The 25,972-nt window shown below is 40.2% G+C and overlaps 2 protein-coding genes across 2 annotated transcripts in view; both read right to left on the bottom strand.

Moving 5' to 3' along the window:
* The window catches only part of PHEX (phosphate regulating endopeptidase X-linked), a 111,910-nt gene extending 104,875 nt beyond the window's left edge, over nucleotides 1-7,035 (bottom strand). Inside the window, exons 1-2 of the mRNA XM_054056597.1 lie at nucleotides 5,007-7,035; nucleotides 823-891 (exon numbers count right to left, since the gene is read on the bottom strand). Coding sequence (XP_053912572.1) covers nucleotides 823-891; nucleotides 5,007-5,118 — 181 coding nt within the window. The 5' untranslated portion in view covers nucleotides 5,119-7,035. The remainder of the gene's footprint in view (nucleotides 1-822; nucleotides 892-5,006) is intronic.
* Nucleotides 7,036-22,863: 15,828 nt separating this feature from the next.
* SMS (spermine synthase) overlaps nucleotides 22,864-25,972 on the bottom strand; it is a 56,470-nt gene continuing 53,361 nt past the window's right edge. Inside the window, exon 11 of the mRNA XM_054087771.1 lies at nucleotides 22,864-25,824. Coding sequence (XP_053943746.1) covers nucleotides 25,782-25,824 — 43 coding nt within the window. The 3' untranslated portion in view covers nucleotides 22,864-25,781. The remainder of the gene's footprint in view (nucleotides 25,825-25,972) is intronic.

The raw sequence follows: 25,972 nt of genomic DNA, 5'->3' as shown, positions 1-25,972 counted from the left end.
TTCAAATACGTGACAAACACCTCACAGTATCAGCTTAATATGGTTCGGAATGGAAATAAATACTCTTATAAATCCACACAATGACCACTTTTTTTTCAACAGAACAGCTGTAGGGGGAGACTTCTAGATGTGATGACCATCGTTTGATCGGGACTCTCATTATATTCAATAATAAAACTCTCCTTTGTTTAATGTAAGCAAAACTCTCTCGAAACTGAACAGTGCAAAATGGACCTCTTTCAGGTCCTACCAAGCTTGGTCCCTTTAGCTTGAATTCAATATTAATGCATGTCACAGCTCTATAAGGGCTAACACGTTTCGGGGGGGGGGGGGGGGGGGGGGGGGGGGGGGGGGCGAAGAGAGCCTCCTAATATGGAAGTAGCTGCAGATTTTGATTTGTAGTCACCATATTACAGTTGTGCAAGTCTAGGCTAGACCTGGCACTAAAGCATCTCTGTGCTTAACAATTCACTTGCCTGTTTTCTGACTACTGAGAAGGACATAATAAAACACATCTGAAGGTCAATTTACCCAACATTTTGCTTCCTATGTAATAAAATAAATACAGCCTATGGGAAACTTTGAGTTTACCTGGATAGAACAGGCTTAAAGCAATTTAAAACATGAATTTTAATCACAGAAAATAAACAGATCTGCAGCAACTTAAACAGTGACTTTTTAAAAAGCTTGGGCTTTCCTTTCCTTCTCCTTATTAATGAAGTTTTCTCAGTAAAACGTATCATGGAAAAAAATTCAAGTGTATAAATATCTCATTAACATGTTATAATATGATACAACAGAGAGGATAAAATTGTTCCTTACCAGCTTCAATGCATTCTGAGGTCAAACAGTACTGTTGCTTCGGACGAAACTTTATAAGACCTTGGCTAACTGCAAAATGGAAAACCATAATGAGATCGCTCGTAACGAATTTTTACCATTGCAGCCAAATGTCGTGTAGTTGGTCACTCAAACGTCAGTGAAAGCACTGTCCCTAACGCATTGCTGACTGCACTGATTTAAATCAGTTAGATTGTATATTAAGCAAATACGGCAGCTCGTAACAAATTATTTTCCCTTCCTGTGCCTGCTTTCTCCTTTCTCTGTCTTTGCTCATTGGCATCATGGAGCAAGGGCTGTCTCTCCCTTTGTGTTTGCACAGTGACTGGAGTAATAACACTTGAGCCTTACTTCCCGATAGTAAGCATGATACAAACAATTTGTCATTGCTGCTATCATCCTCCAGAGATGCACTTTTTCACAGCTTGCAATTGAACACGAAGCTGTCTAGACATCTTCTGCAGGGTTTCCACAGCTCCTCATGAGCTGCAGGGCTCACGCTACCCTGCTGCACCTTGTCCTGGAGCAGCACTGCACTGTCTGGCCCCACTAGCATGACCCAGCACCAATGGGATATTTTCAGGGTTATATTTTCCCGTTATTCCAGCTTGAAATAAACTAGATATGGTTTATAAGGCACAGTGCCATTCCTGACTAAATTGGTTCCCAGAAGCATTGTGTTTTCTTCCAAAATTCTTGCTGATAAGAACTATGGAGTTGTCAATTAATTCTGCAGATCTTTTAAAAATGTGTATTACAGCCACCACTGAAACTTAAGCATAAGAATTGCTAATTTCAGACATTGCTGTCAAATACACAGATAACTGATACTTGGGATGAGGACAGGAGAGTCCCAAAGGGTACCTGAAATAAGACTCAGTAGATGTGCTCAGTAGACATAAAGAAATGTCTCATTATATCCATTATCTTAATAACTCAGTCCATGACAAATATAAAAAAGCAGGAAAAAAAACCCCACAATGTAATATATTAAGGTATTGTAGCTTTACCAGTGCTGATAGTTACAAACAAATTTCTCACGCAGCTATACAATGTTCAAAAGGGATAGGAAAATGGGAAAATTTTACTAGAAAAAACCTAAAGCTACAATTTAATATAAAAGTGTTTCATCTCTTCCAATCTCATAGCTTTAACAACAATTAATAACAGAAATGGATTTCAATCAATTTTTCTTAGAAACTGAGAATGTAAACCTATTTCTGGACTACTTTACCAAAGCTTACATTGACCCAGTGGAACACAACACCTCAACAACCTTTGTAAATTAGCCAAGAAATACATGAGATCTTGAGGCATATAAAGATTGTAATTGGAATATTGAAAAACACCAGAAAACAGATGCATGGAGGTCTCCAGAACACAATTTTGAGCCACATGAAATACAAATAATAGATGATGTTCCTGTTAATTAACAGTTGCACTATTAATGACTCACCTTTTCCCTGCTTTAAATTTAGCCTTTTTAGAACCAATCCAGATCTTGAAAAGTTTGCTTGATTTGTTTTCTTAACAAAGCAGAGAAAAGACAGAACATCTCAGACACCATTTAATTATTTTGCACTTGGCGGAAAACAAGTGAGTACAAAGAAAGAATCAGTAAAGAACCTGAAGTAGCCCTTGAGGCTTTGATAATTATAAACAAAAGCAAAGTAAGATTTCAACTGGGTTTATTTCATTTAAAACTTCATCATTAGAGTAAATTTAAAAGAAATTATTTGGCAGTAATGTTTCCCTTTTAGTTAATAGCTAATTTTGATTAAAAAACTTTGCCTGGTTTTGTTCTCTTGCCTTTTTGTTGTTGTTGTTAAGACAACTAACCATTACACTATTAGTTACAATTGGGGTTATAACACTCAGTGTCCCGACTTCTTCCTTTAGAAGCCTGTTTCCAGATTCTTAAGCAAATATACACCATAATTAAGTTCCCCCCAAAAAATCTTAAAAGGTGAAAACCATACAAATATGCTGATGCAGATAATGTGGACATTCCTATAATCTGAGAAGTCCAAAAGGATAAACAAGTCAGGAGGTAAGGCTACTAAACTGAGGTTCAAAGATGCCTGATTTTTTCCCCAGAGGGAACTGGAAAGAGACATGCTTCCATTTGCTCTGGATCCAGCTTCCCAGGAGGAGGTGGCTCCTGTTCTGCCACAGTTCACAGCACTGTTGCAGGCAGGACCCTACGTGATGCCAAGTGACTCCCCTGGTATCTCCCCACTGAAGTCATCCTATGGCTACAGCCACTAGAAACAAATAACAGTAAATAAAAATAAGTGATTCTCCCAGATTCCTCTTAGAGCTGTATGAGCTCTGAGAAGAAGAGACAGAGAGGTAGAAGGTGGCTGCATTTCATGACTCAGATCGGAAAAATGAAGGGAAACTGTTTCAGATCTCTAGAAATGGCAAGTTTTGCTGATTGAATGAAAACTCACACAAAGGTCATCTTAAAATACCTGAAACATCTCACATGTCCAGAAATAATGGTCTCCTTTTTACAATTTTATAAAACTAAAAGAATTAAACTTGCAAAGAAAACACAGTGTCACAATGAAACGTGGAAACTTTACACTGATAAACGTTAAGCCAAAGCAATTTAACCTTTTTCCTTTATTCGTTTGGTTAAAAAACTTAGATAATTTCCAAACAAACTTTAAATATATTTTTGTTGACCCAAGGCCAGCATTGAGTTTCTTAGCAGTTGTGTCAATGAAAATTTTGACACTGAAACCCTGGCTACAGAATAGGCCTCAGCATACATAGAAAACTATTTCTAAGAATTAATATATCTGCTTGAATTTTCAAGTCTGGTCTACAGATAAAACACTTTTATCTCTTACAAAATATGGAAGCAAATGTCTATTACTTTTTAGAAGAAATAAACAAACAATCTAGTGCTAAAAAGGATCTCTCCATTACTCCCTGGTGTTTTATGTTGTATTCTTTAATTATTTTTCATCTAGAAAAAAAATATTTGCACTTACAAATTGAAGATGCAATCCTGCTCACATTTACAGTTTTGTTGAATTGATTGGGATTACTCGCACATACAAAAGTCACCTGCCTGTGGATGTTTGCAAAATTTGATGTAGAGCAGAAAAGCACTAACCAAGTGTGAGCCTAATGCTTTAAATATTCTGTGGTAAACCTAGTATAATTTTTTCTGTCGTTATTATAAACAAAGCAGACCTTTCAAACAAGATCACAAGATCCTTAAAGATCAGAGGGAAGAAAAAGATATGATTAGAGGTTAAGTTCCCTTCAGTCCAGAGAAATCTGTGTTGGTCTAAAGAAATGAAAAGGTAGTCTGAATTATTCCAAAAGAGGATCTGTCTCTGCAAGGATACAATGTTGCTTTCTCTTCTCTGCATGGTGGTTTGTGGGTGCAGTTATACCTCTCTACATAATTTTATAGGTGTAGCTATATGCTTCCATGTGACATTCCAGCAAAACCAATCTACAGATGATTCCATATCCAGACAAAAAAACTAATTCCTTCTCTGTTACACAACAGTTACAGCTTACAAATCCGACCAAAACATTTTAATTTCATCCCGGATACATTCTTTATTATTTTTGCAAAGAGAAATTTGCAATTCACCAAAAAAGAACAGAAACATCTTAAAAATGTGCCAGCATATGCACTATTAAATTCTTCAACAAGAACTTTAGTCAAGCCCTAAATGAAAACCAAATGAAGGAAAACCCAAAAGATTCCATAAAATGTGTGCATTACAGATTCATATTAGGAAAGGAAGAATATTAGCCCACATCGGTCACAATCGGCAAGTTCGCAGTCAGTATCACTGATGTGCGTAATCTCACCCATTTCTCCCCATTATGCAAAGAACCCAATTTTGCCTACAACACATACAACTGAGCATCTAAATTTGATTAAAAAATTAAATTCATTTAAATTCAGCAGTCAAAAGTTATATGAAGTCACATTGGAGCTTCTAACTCCTATGATCCCAGAACAAATCCCTTTCCTAACACATTTCCATTTCAGGATAAATATAAAACTGGGGGGGGGGGGAAGAAGAAGAAGAGACCAAGATTTTCACCAAAAGATTTAGTGGAGCACACACGCACACAACGAATAGGCTGGGGAGGGTTACGTTCAGGTTAGCTTTGACTTTTTCACTTACCCAAGAAAAGCATGGTGCCAAGCACAACGGTGCCACTTACAAAGATGCCAAGGGCGATCCGTGTGGCTTTGCTGGCTGCTCTCCTGGCCTCAGGTACCACCTCTCCTTCCATTGTGATGGCTTGCGTTGGGCTCACTCTTGCAGGAGTCTGGTTTTCCTCTGCTGTTGTGGTATCAGTATTTCAACTGTTCACAAACTGCAGCCATGAGCTCTCCTCCTCCTCTCTGCTATTTACAACTCCAGGTTTCTGCAGTGAACCATTTCCTCGGCACTTCCTGCTCTCTCTCTCTCTCTCTCAAAGGAAAATCATGTGTAATATAGTAGCTCTCTCCTACGTTTTCCTCTGACCAGGAGGAGGAAAGGCAAGCGGCAGCCACTGTATGTACAGCCCTTGCTGCCTCTAGAGGCTCTAGGAGCCAATCGTTCAGCAGTCCCCCTTATCAAGGGTTCCAAACATCAGGATTTCACAATGTTGCTAAACAGATGTTTTAGCTATTTAAACATATAGCTGTAAACCCTTTACGAACAAAGCAGGCTTTCTGAAAACTTTTACAAATGGAAGACTGATGGAAGGTTTTCTTTTTTCCCCCTTGTGCGCATCTAAAAGGATTAATTATCTGCTGACTAACGTCTCCTCCTTTTAGACTATTCCTGCTGCATCAATTGGCTTCACCAGAAGGGATACCCACTCAGCGGACAAATCTGTTTTTAAAGCTTCCTAAGAGCTCTTAGAATATCATGTAGCATTTTATTTTGGGAATTTGGTATGTGATACTGTGTGCCAAAAATCACAGTCATGCAGCACAAAGCAATAATCAGCACAACCTACAGAATAGTGCTGCTTTAAAAGCCAGTTGATTTTTTTTTCAGGCAAGAACTTTCAGTCCTTGCAGATACGCAATGAATTAGAAGATCATTCTGTGCTTCCAGGCCAAGTACTACTATGAACTTGTGGAAAATATCTACTTGGCATCTGAAGTTGATGCAGAATAATGAAAAAAAAAAACAACAAACAAACAAAAAAAAAATCCAAAACCCTTATTTTTATGGATTTCTCAAATATGCAAAAAAAATGCCATTTCTTATTTCTATTTCTCTTCACCAGCCAGATCCAGGAGGTCATTCTCATCCCTGCTTGGCACAGAGCAGGAAAAAAAAGCGCTTGTTTCTTCTCATTTGCCTACTTGTCCCACATTTAACCCACAATTTTTGGCATACATCAGCTGAGGAAGAAGACTGAAATGATGACACAGAACCAGAAGGACCACGCACCTCCATGTACAAAAGTTAGTATTCATGCCTGAATGATTCCATGGGTGCAAGCAGATCCCTGATTATAAACAATCCAAAGTGCAAGTCCATTACCAGCACAGAGAAGGTATTTAAATAGCCTTTATTTTCATGTTATTGAATCTTCATATCAGAAATCACTAGTAGTCTCAAAGGTGTTGTTGAAAGGGGAGGGTGTCAACACAGGAAATGTATGGACATGCTGTGATCTCAACACTTAATCAACTTTGCCCATGATCCAAATGCTAAGTAAATCTCAAAAGGACTTTTTCATAAGTGTTTGCTGTTGGTTGCCTGATGGTTTTCCTTCTATGTCAGCATGGAACCACTGACAGCACAAAAGCTGAACAGTTATTAGACCTATGCATACTGTCCATCAGCTTTATATTCCCTCCAACCAACATTAAGAAATCACATCTCTACTCAAATTCCTCCATACTTTGCAATTTTAAAGTTTTGCTCACTAGAGAAGTGCTAGCATGTACTGAATATCATGTTCTATTAGTGTTTGGCATTCAAGGTATCATCTCTTTCTAGGACAACATCAGAGAAGAAACCAAGACCAGCTTTCAAGAGTGCAAAGAAGCAACCAGTTATTTCCCTCAGGAAAATTGTAGGGGAAAGAGGGAAAAGGGAAATACGGAAGCAATAAGAGGGAGAGGCTGGACAATTCAGTCCCTTCTGTCAAACAGCCTAAGAGAGCTACGGGAACACAGAGATATCACAACAAGAACCAGCAAGTTCTAGATACAAGACTCCTCTAGAGAATCAGTCCCAAGCAGCACATGATCTTCCTGCAAGAAAATTACAAATCTGCTGCCTGCAACACAATGGCTTCTTTAAGTTTGAGATTGTGCTCTTATTCACACTGTGGTATAGTGTAAGTGCCCTTCCCTCTGTCTGTGGAACTTAGTTGGGGTCAGCAACTTGTTCAGCATGTATAGAGCTATCAAATTAGGGCTTGAGCACAAACAGCTGCAGGCACAGCTGCAGAGGTCCGTTTCTGGCGGTATTTGAAAAGGTGCACAGAGCACACGTGAATCAGCTTCTGATACTGCTGATCAGTAACAGAAGTTTGCAGAATTTGACGTGTTTCAGAAGAGCAAGCTAGGATTTGGTTGTCTCGCTCATGGTAATTTCAACAGCTCTTTGGCAGGTACACAATTCATGGCCACACTTAATGCTGGAACTACTAACAGCATTCCTGGCTCCTACACCTGAATGAGGTACTTAATAGGCTGTGCAAAGTCTCTTATACGTTCATAGGACACTGCATAGACATAAGGGGTGAAAAAGTAATAATTCAATGCAACAAGTTCTAAATTACTCTTCATTCACACAGAATTACCTCTGACGAAGATCCCATTGGGATCACTCTGGCACTTAACGCCAGTGCTAGCACAACGCAGTAACATTTCCACGCAAACTCACATGCAAGAGCCAGCAAACAGTCTGGAACATGCTCCTGACAGAACCACAGCAAGAGTGGCCCAGCTTGTAGAAGTTAGTCTACCTAAGTTGACTTAAGAAGTTAGTGCTTGGTTGGAAATACCTTGAGATCATTGAGTCCAAATATACCTGTCCACTACTAAACCATCTTCCTGAGCACTTCATCTACCCATCTTTTAAATACCTCCAGGGACTGTAAATCAACCACCTCCCTGGACAAATGGTTCCAGTGCCTGATTCACCTCTTTAGGTGAAGAAATTTTTCCTGATGTCTAATCTGAACCTCCCCTGGTTGATCTTGAAGTCATTTCCTCTCATCCTATCACCTGCCATTTACATACGTAAGTGTCCATGCATGCACATGAACGTACACTCACAAACACAAGAACATGCATATTACATTGTTGTTTCACAAGCAGATGGTATTCTGTCTTCCATCAGTTATGCCAAAGTCAGGCAAAAGTGCTTGATCAGAGTTAAAAGCAATAGTACTATGTTAACTTCCCCCCACAGAGCTTGGTTCAAGGAAATTCACATTTCTTGAGGCTTGATTATTCAATACACATACAAACCTCCACATTTTGCCTAGTTTTCACTGGCAAGAGTCAAAACCAGAGTTACATAGGTGTCGCTGAATGCCTGGAACAACAATACAGCCTGAGGTAGGCACACATTCAACCCAAGCTTGCTGAAAGACCTGCTTGCAATGAATCTGAGCACCATAAAATGTTTTGTCTTTCTTGCGTTTAGGTAACTTCAAAATGTATTAAAACAATTACTGATGCTTTTAATGCACACAGAAAAAAACTGTTCAGTTTTAAGTGTGAAAAACAAAATAGGGCATGTAAAACATATTAGGTTACACTAATACATTATTTACAGAAGACGTCCTCAGAAGATGCTGCCCTCATGGTATGCAGTAAAAACTTGCCCTATCTGGGAGACAACTGACAGGTTACCTTAGAGGAATTAGTTAAGCTTGACAGAAGCAGTTCACAATCAAAGCACCACAGCTTTGATGATGCCCTATCAAGCATTTTAAGTTCATGCTGAAAGGAAGAACATAGCCACTCCCACACTGCTGGAAACAGGGCCACCAGATACAGCATGAGCAGCTTCAGCAGAAAAAACACAGCGGAGCCTGTGAAGTTAAGGGTGCATTCAGAGGTATATGCTGGCTTTGTCAAAAGAGATTAATTAGCGTGGGTCAGAGTAAAAGGCTGTATTTCATTTCAAGTGTTCCACTATGCAGCCTTGAACTGTTTTTTCAAACTTTGCAGCTGTTGCTCCCAGAATTGGCCAGATAGACTTTACACATACATGATGTGCTTGAGAAAAACCTAACATGTTGCATTTGAAGATAGCTCGACCACTTGTCCTCAGATCTCTGAATCTTTTAAATGATACTTGCTTGGCTACAAAACTCCCTAAAATTCTGTGCTGCAGCCAACGGCAACCGCACTTGGGCACAAATTGGTCCTCTATTCATGCAACAGATACAGCTGGAAATAACTCCATTGTTTTGCCTGGTACAGCCACATTGCAGCTGTGAGAAAATGGGCCATTAATTAAGAACCAATAAAGACCCAAAACGCCTTGCACAACTCTGAACATTGCTGGTGGCAAGCTGTTCCACCAACTATAATCACAGCTGTGGAGGGAACACCCTGTAAAACAGAAAACTTTGTCCTCCAACATTTAATTCCCCAATTATTTTTTTTCTTCTTTACTTCCAAGCAGGCTAAGCCCTTCTCATTTCTCCAAGAAAAACTTATCCCTGCTACAGGAAGCATTGCTTTCTCTGACCAAAAGGTACTTGTATCTAACACAAAAAGTAACTTGCTATGAAAACCAACATCTGAGACAAACCACTGAAGTTTTCAAGATTTTTTTAAAGCTGCTTTTGAAAAAGCACTTTAATGAAACAACACACATGTTCTTAAACAAAAAGAATTTTTTCTTCATGAAGCAGATGAAGTTATAACTAAAAGAACTACTCCTAAAGGCCACGTTTATGCTGTAAGAAGTGTTTTTAAATGTAGCCATCACATGTACATACCCCTCATCTGTTATCCCAGGGTACAGATCAAGCCTGAAGTCTGTGTCCAGTGTACATGCCAACATGATCTATAGAAAGGCATTTAGTGGGGGATTAAGAAATATACAAAATGCTCTGGTGTAATTTAGGACCAGATTTTTTGCTTTTTGCATATGATCTGTGAACATAGGCTGAAAAGGCACTGATAAATACATTGCTGGGGAATGTGACATTTGCAATTGCCACAGCAGTAGATGTAGACAGGACACAACTCTGTTGTTTCTTTAAAATATTGCATTAAGGCCACCAGCGCTGTACCCATTTCTTTCGCTCTGTCTAATGTTCATTCGCAGCTGTCCAAGAATATTTATATGAACAGTGGAAGCAAGGAAGCTTGTTTTCCACTGAGTTTGTGTCTCATGGATGAATTTTCAGGTGTATAATGAGGCACATATTCACCAACATTTGAAATCAAAAGACGAGAGGCATCAGACCTGCATATAGCTGCTTTCAGCCTCTAATAAGGAGATCCCCCTACTGTCACCTCCTGTGTCCGAGAAGCACAACTGCCTTTGGAAAAGCAAAGGCTCCTGTCTACTTTCCCTTTGGATCTCCAAAAGCAGCATAGCTCAGATATAGCTGAAGCCAGAAGCAGAGAAATTGCTCCATAAAGGTGCTGCTGAACGGGTATCCGATGTCTCCTTATATTATGAGAGAGTATCTGTTCACTTGCACTGACCTTTGTAGAAAACCTGAAAAATCCGACCAAAATCTCCTCCACATGCTTTACTATCCAAGGCAGCAGAGCTCAGCAGTTCTGTAAGGTACCAGCTCTAGCAAAAGCTTTTCTCACAGGAGGGCCATTCGGTCACATCCCTCTGTACAATGGATTCTCCTGTGCCTACCAATGACAACACCCAGTGCAGCCTTTCTAGCAGAATCAAGAGACCTTTGCACTCAGGCAAAAAGTTGTCAGGACTTAATAGCTTTGATCTCAAATTTTGTTGAAGTTGCCTGACAAGGTCAAGGGTTACTGAGCAAGGCTGGGCAGAAGGGAGCCAGAGCAGAGCTAGGGAAAGCACAACTGCAAAACCTCTGCTTTCAGAGGAGAGCAGGCAGGCTCAAAAAAATTCCCTCTTCTTCTAGAGTATTGCTACAGCCAGTTTGGGAACTTCCTGAACGTGGTTTTATTTGAATGCGTTTTAAGCAAGGGGATTCTTTTTCTTCTCCCTCATCTCAAAATGAGATTACAATTAACTCTACACACAGTTAAAAGCTAGGAAAAAAAAATCCCACACTAAATATGATGTCCTAACTACAATGTCCCACGACAGCACGAGACTTTGTGTCTCTTTCAGCAGAGATATTTCTAGGTATCACCTGCTCTTGTCCCAGTCATAGAGCTACTCCAGGGATTACTCCCTGATGTACAGCGGCACCTCAGACGGGTTTAAATACATTTAATCATCGAGTTCCCAGGAAAGAGAAGGCCGAAGACAGATCAGGTTGAAACCACAACATGAGGTTCCATGGGACAGAATTGGCAAAACTAAACATTTGCTTTCCTGAAGTCACAGAAATCCTCAAGAACCAAACTAAATATAATTATCTTTACAAGCCAAATTGCTATGTATCTGACAATCCTTCCCTGAAGTTTCTAACATCTCTATTTAGAATAAAGCTTTCTGTGGTTTGGGTTTTTTTTTCCCTATTGACGCAAGGCTACAAAACAGAGATTCGTCACGGCCTTACATTTTTATGGATTTATTATCAAACCTTATTAAAATGAAACAAAACTTTGAGTAAAGCCTGTGGACACTCATATGGACCATTTGCTGTACTCACATATTTCTCAAAGTCAGTGTTTCAGATTTTCACTCAAATTTAAACGAGGAACGTTCTACTTTCAAGCTTATTGCAGTGCTTGTATAGAGGATTTATCTAGGACTAAAGAAAAACATGTAGCAATTGTCTTCTTTTGTGACTGATCTGCATACACCGGAGCAGGAAAGTAGGTGTTCTGGATTACTTGGTTTCAATTTCCAGTATCACAAAAAATTTGCATGAGGAGAGCATAAATATCAAAGGGGCTTAAGCAAAAATATCAAACAGTGTTTCTGCTGCTCTGAGTAGAAAAAATTAAGAAAAACACTCATGCTTCTGCTTGTAAAAGGAATAGAAACTGAGCAATGAAGTTAAAATAGCATTAGAAAAGGTAGGTAGTTGAAGGTTGTAAGGGGATCCAAAGACTCGGGGATGTTACATCACTGAAGATACCCACAATTTTACCCTTAGCTATCACAGGCCAAAGGAAGTATAAGGGCACTAATGAAAATTTGAAGGGAAGCTCTGACAAAGGTGTGAATTGGCAGCTACTGAGAAACTCCTGGATAAAAAAAGTCAGTGACTGTACGTTGTCAATGTCTTTATCTACACCTGAGGAAAAAAGTGAAAGCCAGAATGGTCATCAGAATCAGGATTTCTGCACTGAGCTTTGTGTCAAATATATCCAACCTACTTGTTAGGTACCAAAAGTCAGATCACTAGATGGCATTGCTCATGATAGACTTTTGCTAGAACCCAAGAATAGTAGCTGGACTAGGCATGCTCTGACGGAAGTGCCTCAGTATGGCTCTAGGTAGGTACTCCTAGATATTTACATAACTGTGCAATGAAATTAACTATACTGCTGGAGAAGCTAATAACAATGATAAAAATAGTCATGATCAAGCATGCTTGCAGGGCAGGAAAGTCATGTCAACCAAAATTAAATCCTTTTCTAAAACTTGGAGAAAGGATCACAGTCTTCTATTTCCTTGGCTTCTTCAATATGCAGTTCCCAATTAAATGACAGAATCTCAGTCCACAAAAAGACACTGATAAATTCACGGATCTTTAAATATTTGATGTTATTTCTGCTCGTAGTTCCTTGAAACTAGCACAAACATGATCAATCGCTTCTTTGGTCAAACTGATTGACTGAAATAGGAGATTCATTACCCAATTTTACAACAATACCCAAGTAAAACTTTCATGAGAATTGTGCTTTTAATAGAAAGTGATAGTCATGATAAGTATCTTGCAATTTGCACCATGAACAGAAACAAGATTGGCCAGAACATACTAATAGTAACTACTTTCCTTAAGCAAAACTACAGCCAGGCAATAAGTTTCCAAAAACTAACAAGGAGCATTATAGCATTTAAAGCAGCAATCAATGAGAGAAGTCAAGAGCCTGTAGGGGCATTTTCCACCTTCCCGACAGAGAGACAGAGAGAGAGTGGGAGACAGAGAGAGAGAGAGAGAGACAGAGAGAGATAGAGAGAGAACACTTGCACCCAGGCTACATCTGGATTAAGACATGCAAGAGAATTTCCTACTGACTTCCCAAACACGACCTACCTAACTCTGCATGTGGGCACAACCTGCACCCACGTTCAGAGTGGCCAGGGACAAAATAACATTGATACAAGAACTTCATGAGAATTATAACACGCTAGGGGCAACAGAGAGTTCAGGATCCCAGGCTGTGCTGCAGTCAGACAGAATGTGGTCTGGTAGACCTTTTAAGTGAAAAACCTCCTTTTCCTTGCAGGTTTTTCTGCCAACCCCTAGACTTTAAGATATGCTCTTACACAGGCTCTTCCTAACTTTATCCTATACCAAACATTACTCCAGAAAAGCAGTCTGAGGAAATGCAGTGTCACATTCCAGCTTTTCATTCAGCTGCTGGTCTTCACTGGAGTTAATTCATTTCCTTCATAGTCACTACTCAAGCCTTTCAGAGAACCAGAACATCTTATTTGGAATGATGCAAACACAGTTCATTTCATTCTGAGTCAATCACATAAACTCAGGAGCCCATCCAAGCTTCCCTACTGTAATACCCTGACTGCATTTTCTAAGGTTATTCCAGCTCTTGCCTTCAGAAAACATGCTCTTAACACAAATCACATATTTTCAACTTAATTTAATAAAATAATTTCTGGCTTGCTGTTTTTATGTTAACCACTTATTTTTCCTCACTATATCTAGGGACAAAAGCAATTTTAAAGCACTGTTTTAAGTTACATGAAATACCAAATGAAACACATTCACAGTTGTATTGATACAATATGTGGAGTATTTTGAAACTTCGCAAAGTGGAATATTTCAAAGTGGAATATTTTGATTTAAGCTAAAGTACAGTTAAATTTCATCTAAGCAATTGTGTTTTGAAAGTTATGCCCCTTTTACAGCATGTTTTCTTTAAAATAGTGTTTTTTCCAGACACTGTTCATTCTTTGAAGATGATAACACATTGCGTTTAGTATGAACTGTGCTGAACATATGTCTCTTCCTCTGTAATCACCTCTGCTTGGAGTTTCTACATATCTTAAAAGGCAAGGTCAGACAGAGAGCTAGAGCCAGCTCCAAATTAGCAAGAGTTTTGACTGTTGTGATGTTTCATAACATTAAAGTTAGACCTTGGAAAGTAATATAATATGCATAAGATTTCTGGGAAAATTTATACATATGCATGTAAGTGGGAAATATATTCCATAAGCTTTTGTCCCTCTGCACATGATTGATGGAGATCATCCCACCTGATAAAGGATGTTTGTTTCTAAAACTCCAAAACAAGTTTTAATGAGTTTTATTTGCTGGCATTTTTGGTATTAGAATCTGGATATGCTATAAAGTATTTAAAGCTATTATAAATGCATTTAAAATGGCATGACATAAAATGTATTTTAGTGTGTTCGAACTTAAGAGGTATTTGAGTATCATTCGTTGACAACCGAATACTCAATACAAGCCAAAGTTCTGCCATTCACTGAAAAAATTATTCACCTGCTGCCACTAGGCAGCCACGCAGGGTCAAACAAGCCAGTTCACAAGACCTACCCACATTCTGCTCTCCCAAGTAATTCATATTCAGGACAGAGAAGTACTTCTGTTAGATGAAGGAAATCACCTTGGATTGCTTCATTGCGGCACACCCAGCTCCCTTCACATCTGTTGATCACTGAGCAGGTTCTTACCTTTGTAATAACATACAATAGTACTCCTTCTGCACATGGATCTAAAACCCCAATTCTGATTTTTGCTTGTAGTGAAAATAAAATGAAATAATAGTTCTTGCATTTCTTTCTCTTCAAAGAACATAGTGAAGTAGGTCAACAGCCAGGAAGTCCACACTGGATGAAATAGAGGCTGCCCACAGATTTTTTTAAAACAAATCCCTTGAGAGAAAGCATTTAGAACTTGAGTGCCATTGTAATTTTTAACTTAACCTCAGGAAATAGAACAGCATCAGTCCATTTACCCCAAATGAACTGGGAGAGTAAAATTACCAGTACAAAGTTTTATTAGTTATGAATGTATGAATGGCAATATGTAATTGAAAAACACACACGTCTACAAAAGCTGCATCCAGAGTATCAACACAGAAAAAGCTCTTCATTTCTATTAGACGATAGACCAAGGTGGCATGCAGTTTCTGCAGGACCACCTTTTAGCTGCTCTCAAAAATTCAAACTATTTGAAACTACTCAATCGCTGAAATTGTAGAATATCCCAAGACGGAAGGGGTCTGCAGTGGTGCAGCCCTGCCCTGGTGACTCTGCGATCTCAGGGTAAGCCATGCATATCTGGAGAAAACTCCCATTATCTTTTTGTCTTTGTTGCAAGTGCTGTGAGTTGGGATGAGGGCTGGGATTTTAGGAGCTTCCTGACCACACCTGGAACTCCTGCTACATGAATCTTAGCCAGACCTGAATTGCACCAGAACTGTAACATCCGGAAAATCCTGGAATCGTATCATCAGTAGAAAGTACCATAGTTACTTATCACAAATCTTGACCAGAATGGAAAAATGCTGACCAAAGCAAATCACCTCATGATCCTATAAAAATTGATCCTTAGTGAGGCCCTTTGAGCTCTCCTGGATTACAGTGGACAGTGACCAGCAGCCCCCTCCGGAGTTGGGACACCCCTTGGGGTAAGACTTCACTAGGGCCCTCTGCTAACAAAAGCCAGTGAATAAGATTTCAAGGATTCAAAGATCACCCCTCAACAGCAAAGCCAGGCTTCTTGAGGCTTAACAATCACCTGTTGAGGAAAGCAAACACATTAAAAGTGGGTAATTCACTAAAGTCTAGAAAAGAGGGGAATATCAATCATAGGTTAATCTCTGTGTCTGGATATCCATGTATTTTTATGTGTCTGTATGTATGATTCAGTTTGGGAAATGCTGCAGTATGTCTCATGCCTCGTGTGAACCTTGCTTTTCTCAAATCTTTAATTAAGTCGCTGCTTTGATTATAATAAATTCTGTTGAATCACTCTGTTAAATTGCCTAATGATTAAGTGCTGTTAGAACTATAAAACCTAATCTTGTGACCTATCTCAAAATTATTAATAAATCTTAAATTGCTGCTAAATCAAAGTTGTGTAAAAAATCCATTTGCAGGAAATTTGTGTAGTTGGCAGCACACTAAAGATTTGTGACAAAATGGTTCTTTAAGCGACCTAAATCTCCCATTTGCAACTGGACCTATAAACGGATCAGAAGATGTGATTAAAGAAAAATAATAAGAAAAAAACCACAGGGTATCTCCCCTAACAATTCCTCCTCTGTATTTCTAAAAAAGGTATGAACTATGATGTTACAGTCTCTACTTTGAGCACTTTTCCATTATCCCACACCTTCCGAAATTGCTCCTCCCATTGCCAGTTCTAATGCCTACACTCCACTCAGGTCTGTCAGTATAACTACTTGTCTGGCAAGATGATGAACCACAGGGCCATCACGAACTCAGGTTGCTTTTCCATCCGATCGGCTCCCCATTTCCCTTTAATACCTCTGCTGTCCCAATTTCACCCTAATTGGTTTGCCACAGGAGAGCTGCAACTCCCACAGCAGAGGAGCTAATGCTTATAGTGAGAATGAAGAGGTGGGAGTGCAGAGAAGATAGCTGGGACCATTTACATGGCATAGCTACTGGGAGAAATGCCTTCACAGCAACCCCTTCACACAAGCTGTAGTGTTGAGGAAACTAGGTTGAATAGATTTTAGGAAACACTCAATTCAGTCAAGAAAGTTTGAAATACTTTTGATCTCCGAGAAGTTATAGCTAATTAAATTTTCATACATCTCTGCATATTCATGTGCATTTGCAGCATATCTAGAAATAGAAGTTCAAAGAGAGGGGCAAGGGTGACTATACCTCCTAAGTCTCAGCAAACCTAGTAGTTCTGTCTCATGAGCTAGCTCTTAAAATAATTCTGGCTTGACCCACAGATTAAAGATACACGCTTTTGCTTTTGCCTTTATGCTTTGGCAGCAGTTCAACACAGGTTGTACTCTTGAGCTGTCTATATTTTCATGCATCCAGGCTAAGCAGCCTCAGTTTTAATCAAGCTGTATCTTCACCTACTTACCTTGAAAAAGCACCAAATTCCTTTATTGTCTTGCCTGAAGTCTTCCCAGTCACTCCCATCTGAAGCAGCATTTGGTTTTGTTTTGCCCTGGTTTTTTGTTCCAGGAAGGTACACCTCTAGAAGACATGGTCCTCTAGAGGAATCCAGATCAGCCCCCACCATCTCACCAGCACAGAACCTACCACAGCACAGAACCCATACACAGGCTGTGGGCTGCAGACTTCCCTTGTGGTGAGAACAGTGGTCTACCCAGTCACTAGTTTCCTTTTTGTCCCCTTCTGTCCGGCAGCTCTGTCTCCCATGTCTCCAGTGCCTGTGCAACTTACCTGGCATCCTGAGAAGGGAGACTTTTGGATGTGCACTGCACCTTATATCCAAGTTGGTCAAATATACCCAGTGCTCCCAGTCTGCTCTGACCTTCCTGCCCAGGTACAAACAGCATCCATAGCAAGCATTGCCACACAAAGCAGCTGGGAGTACAATACAGCAGAAAGGAAGCAGTCTAGGAGGTTCCTGGAGTGCGTGGAAGACAACTTCCTCACACAACTAGTTAGTGAACCGACAAGGGAGAGTGCCCTCCTTGACCTGCTGTTTGAGAATAGGGAAGGTCTTGTGGCGGATGTGATGGCTGGGGGACACCTGGGACTAAGTGATCATGAGATGATAGGGTTTTCAGTTCTAGGTGGGATAAAGAAGGGGATTAGCAAAACAGTCACATTAAACTTCCAGAGGGCAGACTTTGGACTGTTCAGAAGGCTGGTTGCCAAAGTTCCATGGGAGACAGTCCTTCAGGGCAAGGGAGCCCACGAGGGCTGGGCACTCTTAAAAAATGAAATCCTAGCAGCTCAGGAGCAAACAATCCCCATGTTCCAGAAAAGGAGCCGGTGGGGGAAAAAGCCAGCTTGGTTGAGCAGGGAGATTTTGGGATGCATCAAAAAGAAGAAGAAGGTCTATGAGCTTTGGAGGAAAGGGCAGGCGTCTTGGGTGGACTACAGGGAGGAAGTGAGATCGTGCAGGGAAAAAATCAGGAGGGCTAAGGCCCAACTAGAAATCAAACTGGCTTAAGTCTGTGAAAGATAATAAAAAATCTTTCTACAAATACATCAACATGAAAAGGAGGACTAGGGAGAATATTCAGTCCCTATTGAATGCAGAAGGTACAACAGTGACAGGGGATAAGAACAAGGCTGAGGTACTTAATGCCTCCTTTGCCTCAGTCTTTAATAGTAAGGGAAGTTGTTCCCTCTCTGTACAAACCCAGGAGTTAGAGGAGCAGAATGAGGCTCCCATGATCCAAGAGGAGGTGGTTAGAGACTTGCTTGCCCAGCTAGACAACCACAAGTCTCTGGGGCCAGATGGGATCCACCAAAGAGTACTAAAGGAGCTGGCGGATGTCCTTTCCAAACCCCTTTCCATCATCTTCCAGCAGTCCTGGCTGACTGGGCAAGTTCCACTAGACTGGAGGCTGGCTGATGTTGTGCCCATATACAAGAAGGGTTGCAGGGAGGATCCGGGGAACTACAGGCTACAGGCCTGTCAGTCTGACCTCAGTGCCAGGGAAAGTCATGGAACAGGTGATCTTGAGTGCTATCACGAAGCACATGCAAGAGAACCGGGTGATCAGGCCCAGTCAACATGGGTTTACAAAAGGCAGGTCTTGCCAAACTAACCTGATCACCTTCTATGACAAAGTGACTCGACTAGTGGATGGGGGAAAGGCTGTGGATGTAGTCTTCCTGGACTTTGGTAAAGCCTTTGACACAGTTTCTCACAGCATTCTGCTTCAGAAACTGTCTGCCTCTGGCCTGGACAGGCGCACACTCTCCTGGGTTGAAAACTGGTTGGATGGCCGGGCCCAGAGAGTGGTGGTAAATGGAGTTAACTCCAGCTGGAGGCCAGTTACAAGTGGGGTTCCCCAGGGCTCAGTACTGGGTCCAGCCCAGTTCAATGTCTTTATCAATGACCTGGATGAAGGCATTGAGTGCACCGTTAGCAAGTTTGCGGATGACACTAAGCTGGGAGGTAGTGTGGATCTGCTGGAGGGTAGGGAGGGTCTGCAAAGGGATCTGAACAGGCTGGACCGCTGGGCTGAGACCAATGGGATGAGGTTTAACAAGGCCAAATGCCAGGTCCTGCACTTGGGGCACAACAACCCTATGCAGTGCTACAGACTGGGGGAAGAGTGGCTGGAGAGCTGTACAGAGAAGGACCTAGGGGTGTTGGTTGACAGCCAACTGAACATGAGCCAGCAGTGTGCCCAGGTGGACAAGAAGGCCAATGGCATCTTGGCTTGTATCAGAAATGGGGTCACCAGCAGGTCCAGGGAGGTTTTTCTCCCTCTGTACTCGGCACTGGTGAGACCCCACCTTAAGTACTGTATTCAGTTCTGGGCCCCTCACCACAAGAAGGATGTTGAGGCTCTGGAGCGTGTCCAGAGAAGAGCAACGAAGCTGGTGAGGGGGCTGGAGAACAAGTCTTACGAGGAGCGGCTGAGAGAGCTGGGGTTGTTTAGCCTGGAGAAGAGGAGGCTGAGGGAAGACCTTATTACTCTCTACAACTACCTGAAAGAAGGTTGTGGAGAGGAGGGAGCTGGCCTCTTCTCCCAAGTGACAGGACAAGGTGGAATGGCCTGAAGCTTCACCAGGGGAGGTTCAGGTTGGATATCAGAAAAAAATTCTTCACAGAAAGGGTCATTGGGCACTGGCAGAGGCTGCCCAGGGAGGTGGTCGAGTTGCCTTCCCTGGAGATGTTTAAGGAACGGGTTGATGAAGTGCTTAGGGACATGGTTTAAGGGAGTGTTGGGAATGGTTGGACTCAATGATCCAGTGGGTCCTTTCCAACCTGGTGATTCTATGATAGGGCCTAACTGCATGCATAGAGGCTGAGACAGACAAACACAGTGATGTCCCATTCCACACACTGGTGACTTCAGATTGCGCTTTGAAGCAAGCTCTCGGCATCTCAAATACGGTCTGGGCTCTACACCGGCTATAAGGCACCTGCATATTAAGGCAAGATAATGTCAGAGCTGATATAGATCATCAAGGGAAGTGCTGGAATGTGAGACTACCATCTGATGGTTTGCACTATTAGATATGTGACAGCCTGGACAGTTTTCCATGCAAAAGTCAGTGCATGTGATAGGATGAGCAAGTTGTTTGGTATCTGTAACCATACTGCAGTCTGCCCACCTGCTAGACCAATCTCTCATACACTGTAAGGTTTTGGGCTAGCTTGGGTCAACCTTCTGTTTTTAAGGTACCTTCAGCAGTTCCTAGCTCACAACCCATACAGTGTCTGGGACAATTTGGGCTTTAGCCAATGAATTACCCAAAAAGGTCTCCTGAATAAAACCTCGGTCATCTTTCCACCCTAAATAGCTAACCACTGGTTACAAAACATCATTTAAAATACTTCAGTGTTACAAGAGATGCCAATTATTAGCATGTCCCAATGTGAAGCTTCAGAGTACACTTGGACGATGCAGAGAGTAAAATAAAATAATTTACAAAAAGCAAAAACATAAGTTTTGATAGCCAGCTGAAGAAAAGTTAAGTAGGGAAGTGCTAGGTAACAATAGCAGCTACCAGAACAGAAAAGCCTCCACACAGCTGCATAAACTCATCTTTGTTATTCTCATTGACTACAACTACTGTTTTAGAATCCAATTGCTGCTTGTCTCTGTATGTACAAAACCTAATCCCACTAAGATGTTTCCACTATACATCAATAAAATACTTTTGTCTTTCAAGTCTTTCAAAGTAAATCATACTAATAGTGCTGCACAGGCAATACAGAACACAATGTGATTGTTCATCCATCACTGAGGTAATGAAACCTTTTATCCTCTCAAGTAACATACAATGAGGTTATGGCACTTCAAAGTCAGATGAAAAACGCTACAATGGCCTAGCACTTTGGGGGGTGTGTGGGAAAGGGGGTTGGGAGGTGGGGAGGGTGGTGCTCATACGTTTGCAAGTTCTGATCAGTCTTTCCAAATCCACAAGCTGAGCATAGCAGAGATACCATTGGTGTTCTTCCACCTTCTATCCTTCCAGGCTCACAGTGACAACCCACAACAGTCAAACCTCACAGTACCCTTTCTTTTGCGCTTCATGAAGTTTGTATTTATTTCCCTGGTCATCTGTTTACACCAATCATTCCTTAATCTGAAGCTTCTTTCTGGTCATAATTTCATTTCTAGCAGCTCCTTTCTTTTCCTCCTAAAATACTTAAGAGCCATCTCACAATTGTTAACTGCATTTAAAAATTCCGTATATTTCAATATCTCTTCTCCTCCCTTTGATACCTACAGAAGACAAACTTGGCAGCGTGACTGGCACTCCTTTGTTGTATTTCCAGTGCTCTCCGAATCCACAGCATATCTGTGGTGCTGTCCTGTTTCTGGTTCTTCCTCCTAGCTCATTCCCCCAGCTCCTTCCCATTTTAATCACTCTTGTTCCCACATCATTTCTTCCCTTCATACTGCACAGGAGTACTTCTCATTATGCTTCCAATTAGGAGTATATTTCACACTCTTCTTTCCTTCCTTTCTACTTTCTCCCTTTCTGCCTCCAAAGCTCAAGTTCACTACAATGTATGACCACTGTATGAACTCCTTGACTTCATATCCTTCCACATTTTTAACTTTTTGCTTCCTAAAGCATCCTACATGTCAAAGAGGCAGTTCTATGATGCTCAATGCTATTATTAATCACTCCTGCACTTATTTCCTTTGTTAGCTCTCTCAGTTGCTCCTTCAGTACCTCCTTTATCGAGTCCAACTAATCCACTTTTCCTCTGTGGGCACGATTTCTCAGCTTCTTCCTAGTACCCTCAGGCAACATCATCTGCAGTCTCCATGCCTAAACTAAAACAAGAAATTGACTACTCTTCCTCTCACTTCTCCCCTTGTCTTGTTCCTTCCAGCAAGCTGTCAACACCTCTCTTTAAACAGTGAAAATAATGTAAGAGACACCTATCTTCCATGTTGTGCATGCAAGAGTTATAAAATTACTCTTTACCTTACCCTCAAAGTCTGTATGTGAGACATTTCCCCTCAAAAAGTTGAGCATCCTCCCTTCTTCTCCCGCCCACCCCGACTACCGAGCCCTTTGTCATCACTGTACTTGGGACAGATGTAAATACCTCTCGTTTCCAGTTAGCTGGGACTTACATAAATCTCTCTACAATCTCTTCTAGAAGGCACGTTCATCTTACTTTGTCTCGCATTATTAATCTTTCTGACTCACACCCCAGAGTAACTTCTTCAATGTGCCTGTCTTGCTTGTGCCCTTCTCTCTCTTCCTCAAACTTGTGTGCCAAAGCTTGCATCATTATTACTGCCTCACTTATTTCTCTTAAGCTGATCCATTCTCTGCAACAAGTCACACCACCACTGGATGCCAACTTGCCACTTCAGCGGAAAAAGTAACACACTTACAGACCTCCAAGTAATTCACATCTACAGCTTTCTACAGAAAATTAACTCTTTTTAGGCAAAGATCACTGAAGCCTGAAGTGATCCTCCCCATCACAAATATCAGTGTGCTCTTTCATGCCACGGAGTATCTTATCTGAGCATATCTTATAGGGAAAAATAGATTTATTAATCAGACAGAAAATAGTCCATAAAAGGATTATTAAGTACCTTTATGTTTGTTAGGCAACAAGGTAAAGGAAAAAAGCTACAACGATAAGCATTATACCCATCAATTCTGTCATTTCATCACCGAATCCACAAGATATTTAACAATTCCAACACACAAGTAATAGTGTATTTAAACACATGCACTGCCCTGATGCAGTAGATACAATACCAGCAGTCTTCTCTTTGCACGAACTACTATTAATCAAGTTTTTAAATGCTTAAATCACATTCCTAGGTGGAAGCAGCATTTAGTGCAAAGAATAATTAAGAAAACCCTAATGTCAACCATATCTTGGGAACTGTTGGCATAATGTTATCACACCTATTTCCCAGCTGGCTTTAAACATGGAAAGCTGATCAGCTATAGCAGTTTACATTTGACAGTTCTAACACAAATAGACTTGTTTGCCCTTTTTAAAACATCTACACTACAGCAACAAATAAATAAAGACTGACCATGTGTATGTATTTGCTCAGAATCAATTCAGCAACTTAAAAATATAATGTTCAGTATTTGTTGAATTGCTTTTTACTTCATCTATTGCCTAAAAAAAACCCCTACGTTAAAAAAAAAGGCTTTTTAAAAAATAATTCCTCCAACTCTTTATACTATATCAGTTGAAAAGGAAAGATTTGCAAGCACTGCTGCTTCTCACCTATCAATATTTAATTCAGGTGTCTAGGTCATTCTGGGAAATGATTATGGAACATTCCTGCACATCCAACATCACTGTGCTCAGGCAGCCTTGTGCAGCAGCGCTAAAGAAAAGTTCTAGCCTTGCTACAGCAAGCATATAAAGTCATCCTCCAGTTCACAAGTTTCTTTACCGAAAAACAACCCCCCCCCCATTTTTTGTGACCGATTTCTACATCTATCAAACTCACTTGGGAACACACATGCCGTAAGCCCCACCCCAGTGAACACCTGTGCACTTAATTTCATCTACATGAGTAAGCACACTAAGAACCAATGGGAATGCTTGCAAATTTAGGGATACACAACTGTTTAGAGGACATCTGCATTCATTTGCAGCTATATAATATACTGAGCGCAGTCCTGTATTGGAAATGAAGGGTCACTACTAGGTTATAGGCAAAAATACCAAGGTATTGTCTGTGATGTATACAACACAGGTAGAACACTCAGGGAAACACAAGACTTTGTTTAGAGAAAGGCTTTGCTCTTTGAGAGTATTAAGGGATGCACAAGCTGTAGGCCATGGAGGAACTGTGCACCTTGTATATTAAAGGATTAACATAAACTGCTATAATTTAAAGACTGAAGAATATTTCTATTGGCTTTTGAAACTGAAAGCATTTTAACAGCACAACCGTACAATATAAGAATAATTATACACCAAATGAAGAGGAAACCTTTTTAAGTTTCCTGGTACTACTCTGGAATTCTACACAGGCTACTGAGATTTCATGAACAGTTTATATACGTGGGTGACAGTAAAATTGTTTTATGTATGATTTCAGAATACAGATCTTCGGAATGTTTTTCTGTTTATTTTGTTTTCATTAACAGTACCAAGCGGAAGAAGATGGGGTCAACTCCTCCCAAGAAAAAAAATATGAAAATATTCACACTAAGTGTTGAAAGAAAACAACATCATTATGGTTCAGGATTAGAGTGTTTAGGGAAACAGTGCACTTTTTATTCTATCTTGGAAATGTACAGAAATGCACAGAATGGTAATATCCCTCCTACCTCCTTTCAAATGGGATCACTGAAAGCAAAGTTTTAGTCAGTACACAGCACATTCTTACAAAAATATAATTTTTCAGACATGAGAAACAGTGAAAGAAAAATGCTTTATATTTCAAAACAAAACTACAACATAACCTAGCCTCCATTGATTTTTACACTGCAAGTGAGTAATTCAGCAAGAGCTCCCCACACAACATGGTCTGCCTGCAGGACTTACTCTACTGAAGTATATATACTTGCCTCAAAACATTCAATACCAGTGCATATGAATCTAGATCACACCCATTATTTTTTACCCTTTTAAACAATTTTTCCTTCAAGAACCTAGTTTTCCATAACATTGAAGAGTATATCCCTCAAGAACCTTATCACACATTTTCTTGCACTGTGGTGGGATGGAAAACTAGTTTTAATATTTATGCTGGTAGAGTTCAAAGTGCCTCTATAACCTACTGTTTAATCTGTATATAAATCCAAATAATCAATGCAGCAGCAGCTAAAGAATTCCATGAGGTGAAAGGTCAAAGATTCTTCTCATGCAGAAGAGATTACAGCAACAATAAAAGAAACAAGAGTAAATAAACAAAATTTAAGACTAGCTTTCTTCCCTTTGCAATGAAGGATTTGGGTTATCCCCTCTAAAGATTTTTTCCTTTTCTTTTCCCCTCTCTTTTTTCCTTTTTTTTCTTTTCAGTTATGCCCTTCTTTATATGGAAGCACTGCACGTGTTCATTTGAAAAAAAAAACCAACCAAACAAAACCCCCTTCATCCTGAAAAATCTGGTGGAAAAACAACAAAAAAAAACCCCAATCCAAAACAAACTCCATGAACCGGCCTTCAGGGACGAAATCCGAAAAGATGCCTTTTTTAATCAATCCATTTCTGAAGATCTACAAAAAAATAAAAGGGATCACATTCTAAATGTTCAGTGCATTCAGCAGCTTATATAGTTCTGCTGCTTATTCTTCTTTAAGTTGACTTTCAAAAATAACACCCTAGCTCATCAAAATATACATTTTCCATCTGCTTTTAAATTAAAATAATAATAAAAAAACATTTAAAGAATTCACAATCAATAGCATGACTAGGTTTCAGAATCATCTACAGCACATAATTTAAAGGTTCAAGATGCCAATACGCAGCACGCGGCAGGCCTGTATGCTCCATGCAGCATGTACATTTAGAATAATCTCAAATAATCTTGATGTTCAGTTGCCAGTTTGTTTCTTCCAAATCGTGTAGAATACCCATCTGGAGAAAATCAGCAGTTAAGGAAAAAAAAAAAAAAAAAAAAGCAAAGTTTGCAGTACGCAGTTAAAACTGAAGTAATTATTTTCACTTATATTTAAATTCTGAAAACTTATAGAAGCTCATAAACACAGCGTAAAAATCCCTAAGT

This window comes from Cuculus canorus, chromosome 1, assembly GCF_017976375.1.
Source record: "Cuculus canorus isolate bCucCan1 chromosome 1, bCucCan1.pri, whole genome shotgun sequence".
Classification (NCBI taxonomy): Eukaryota; Metazoa; Chordata; class Aves; order Cuculiformes; family Cuculidae; genus Cuculus; species Cuculus canorus.
The sequence above is the reverse complement of the archived record's forward strand: the minus strand, read 5'-3'. Positions and strand labels throughout refer to the sequence as shown.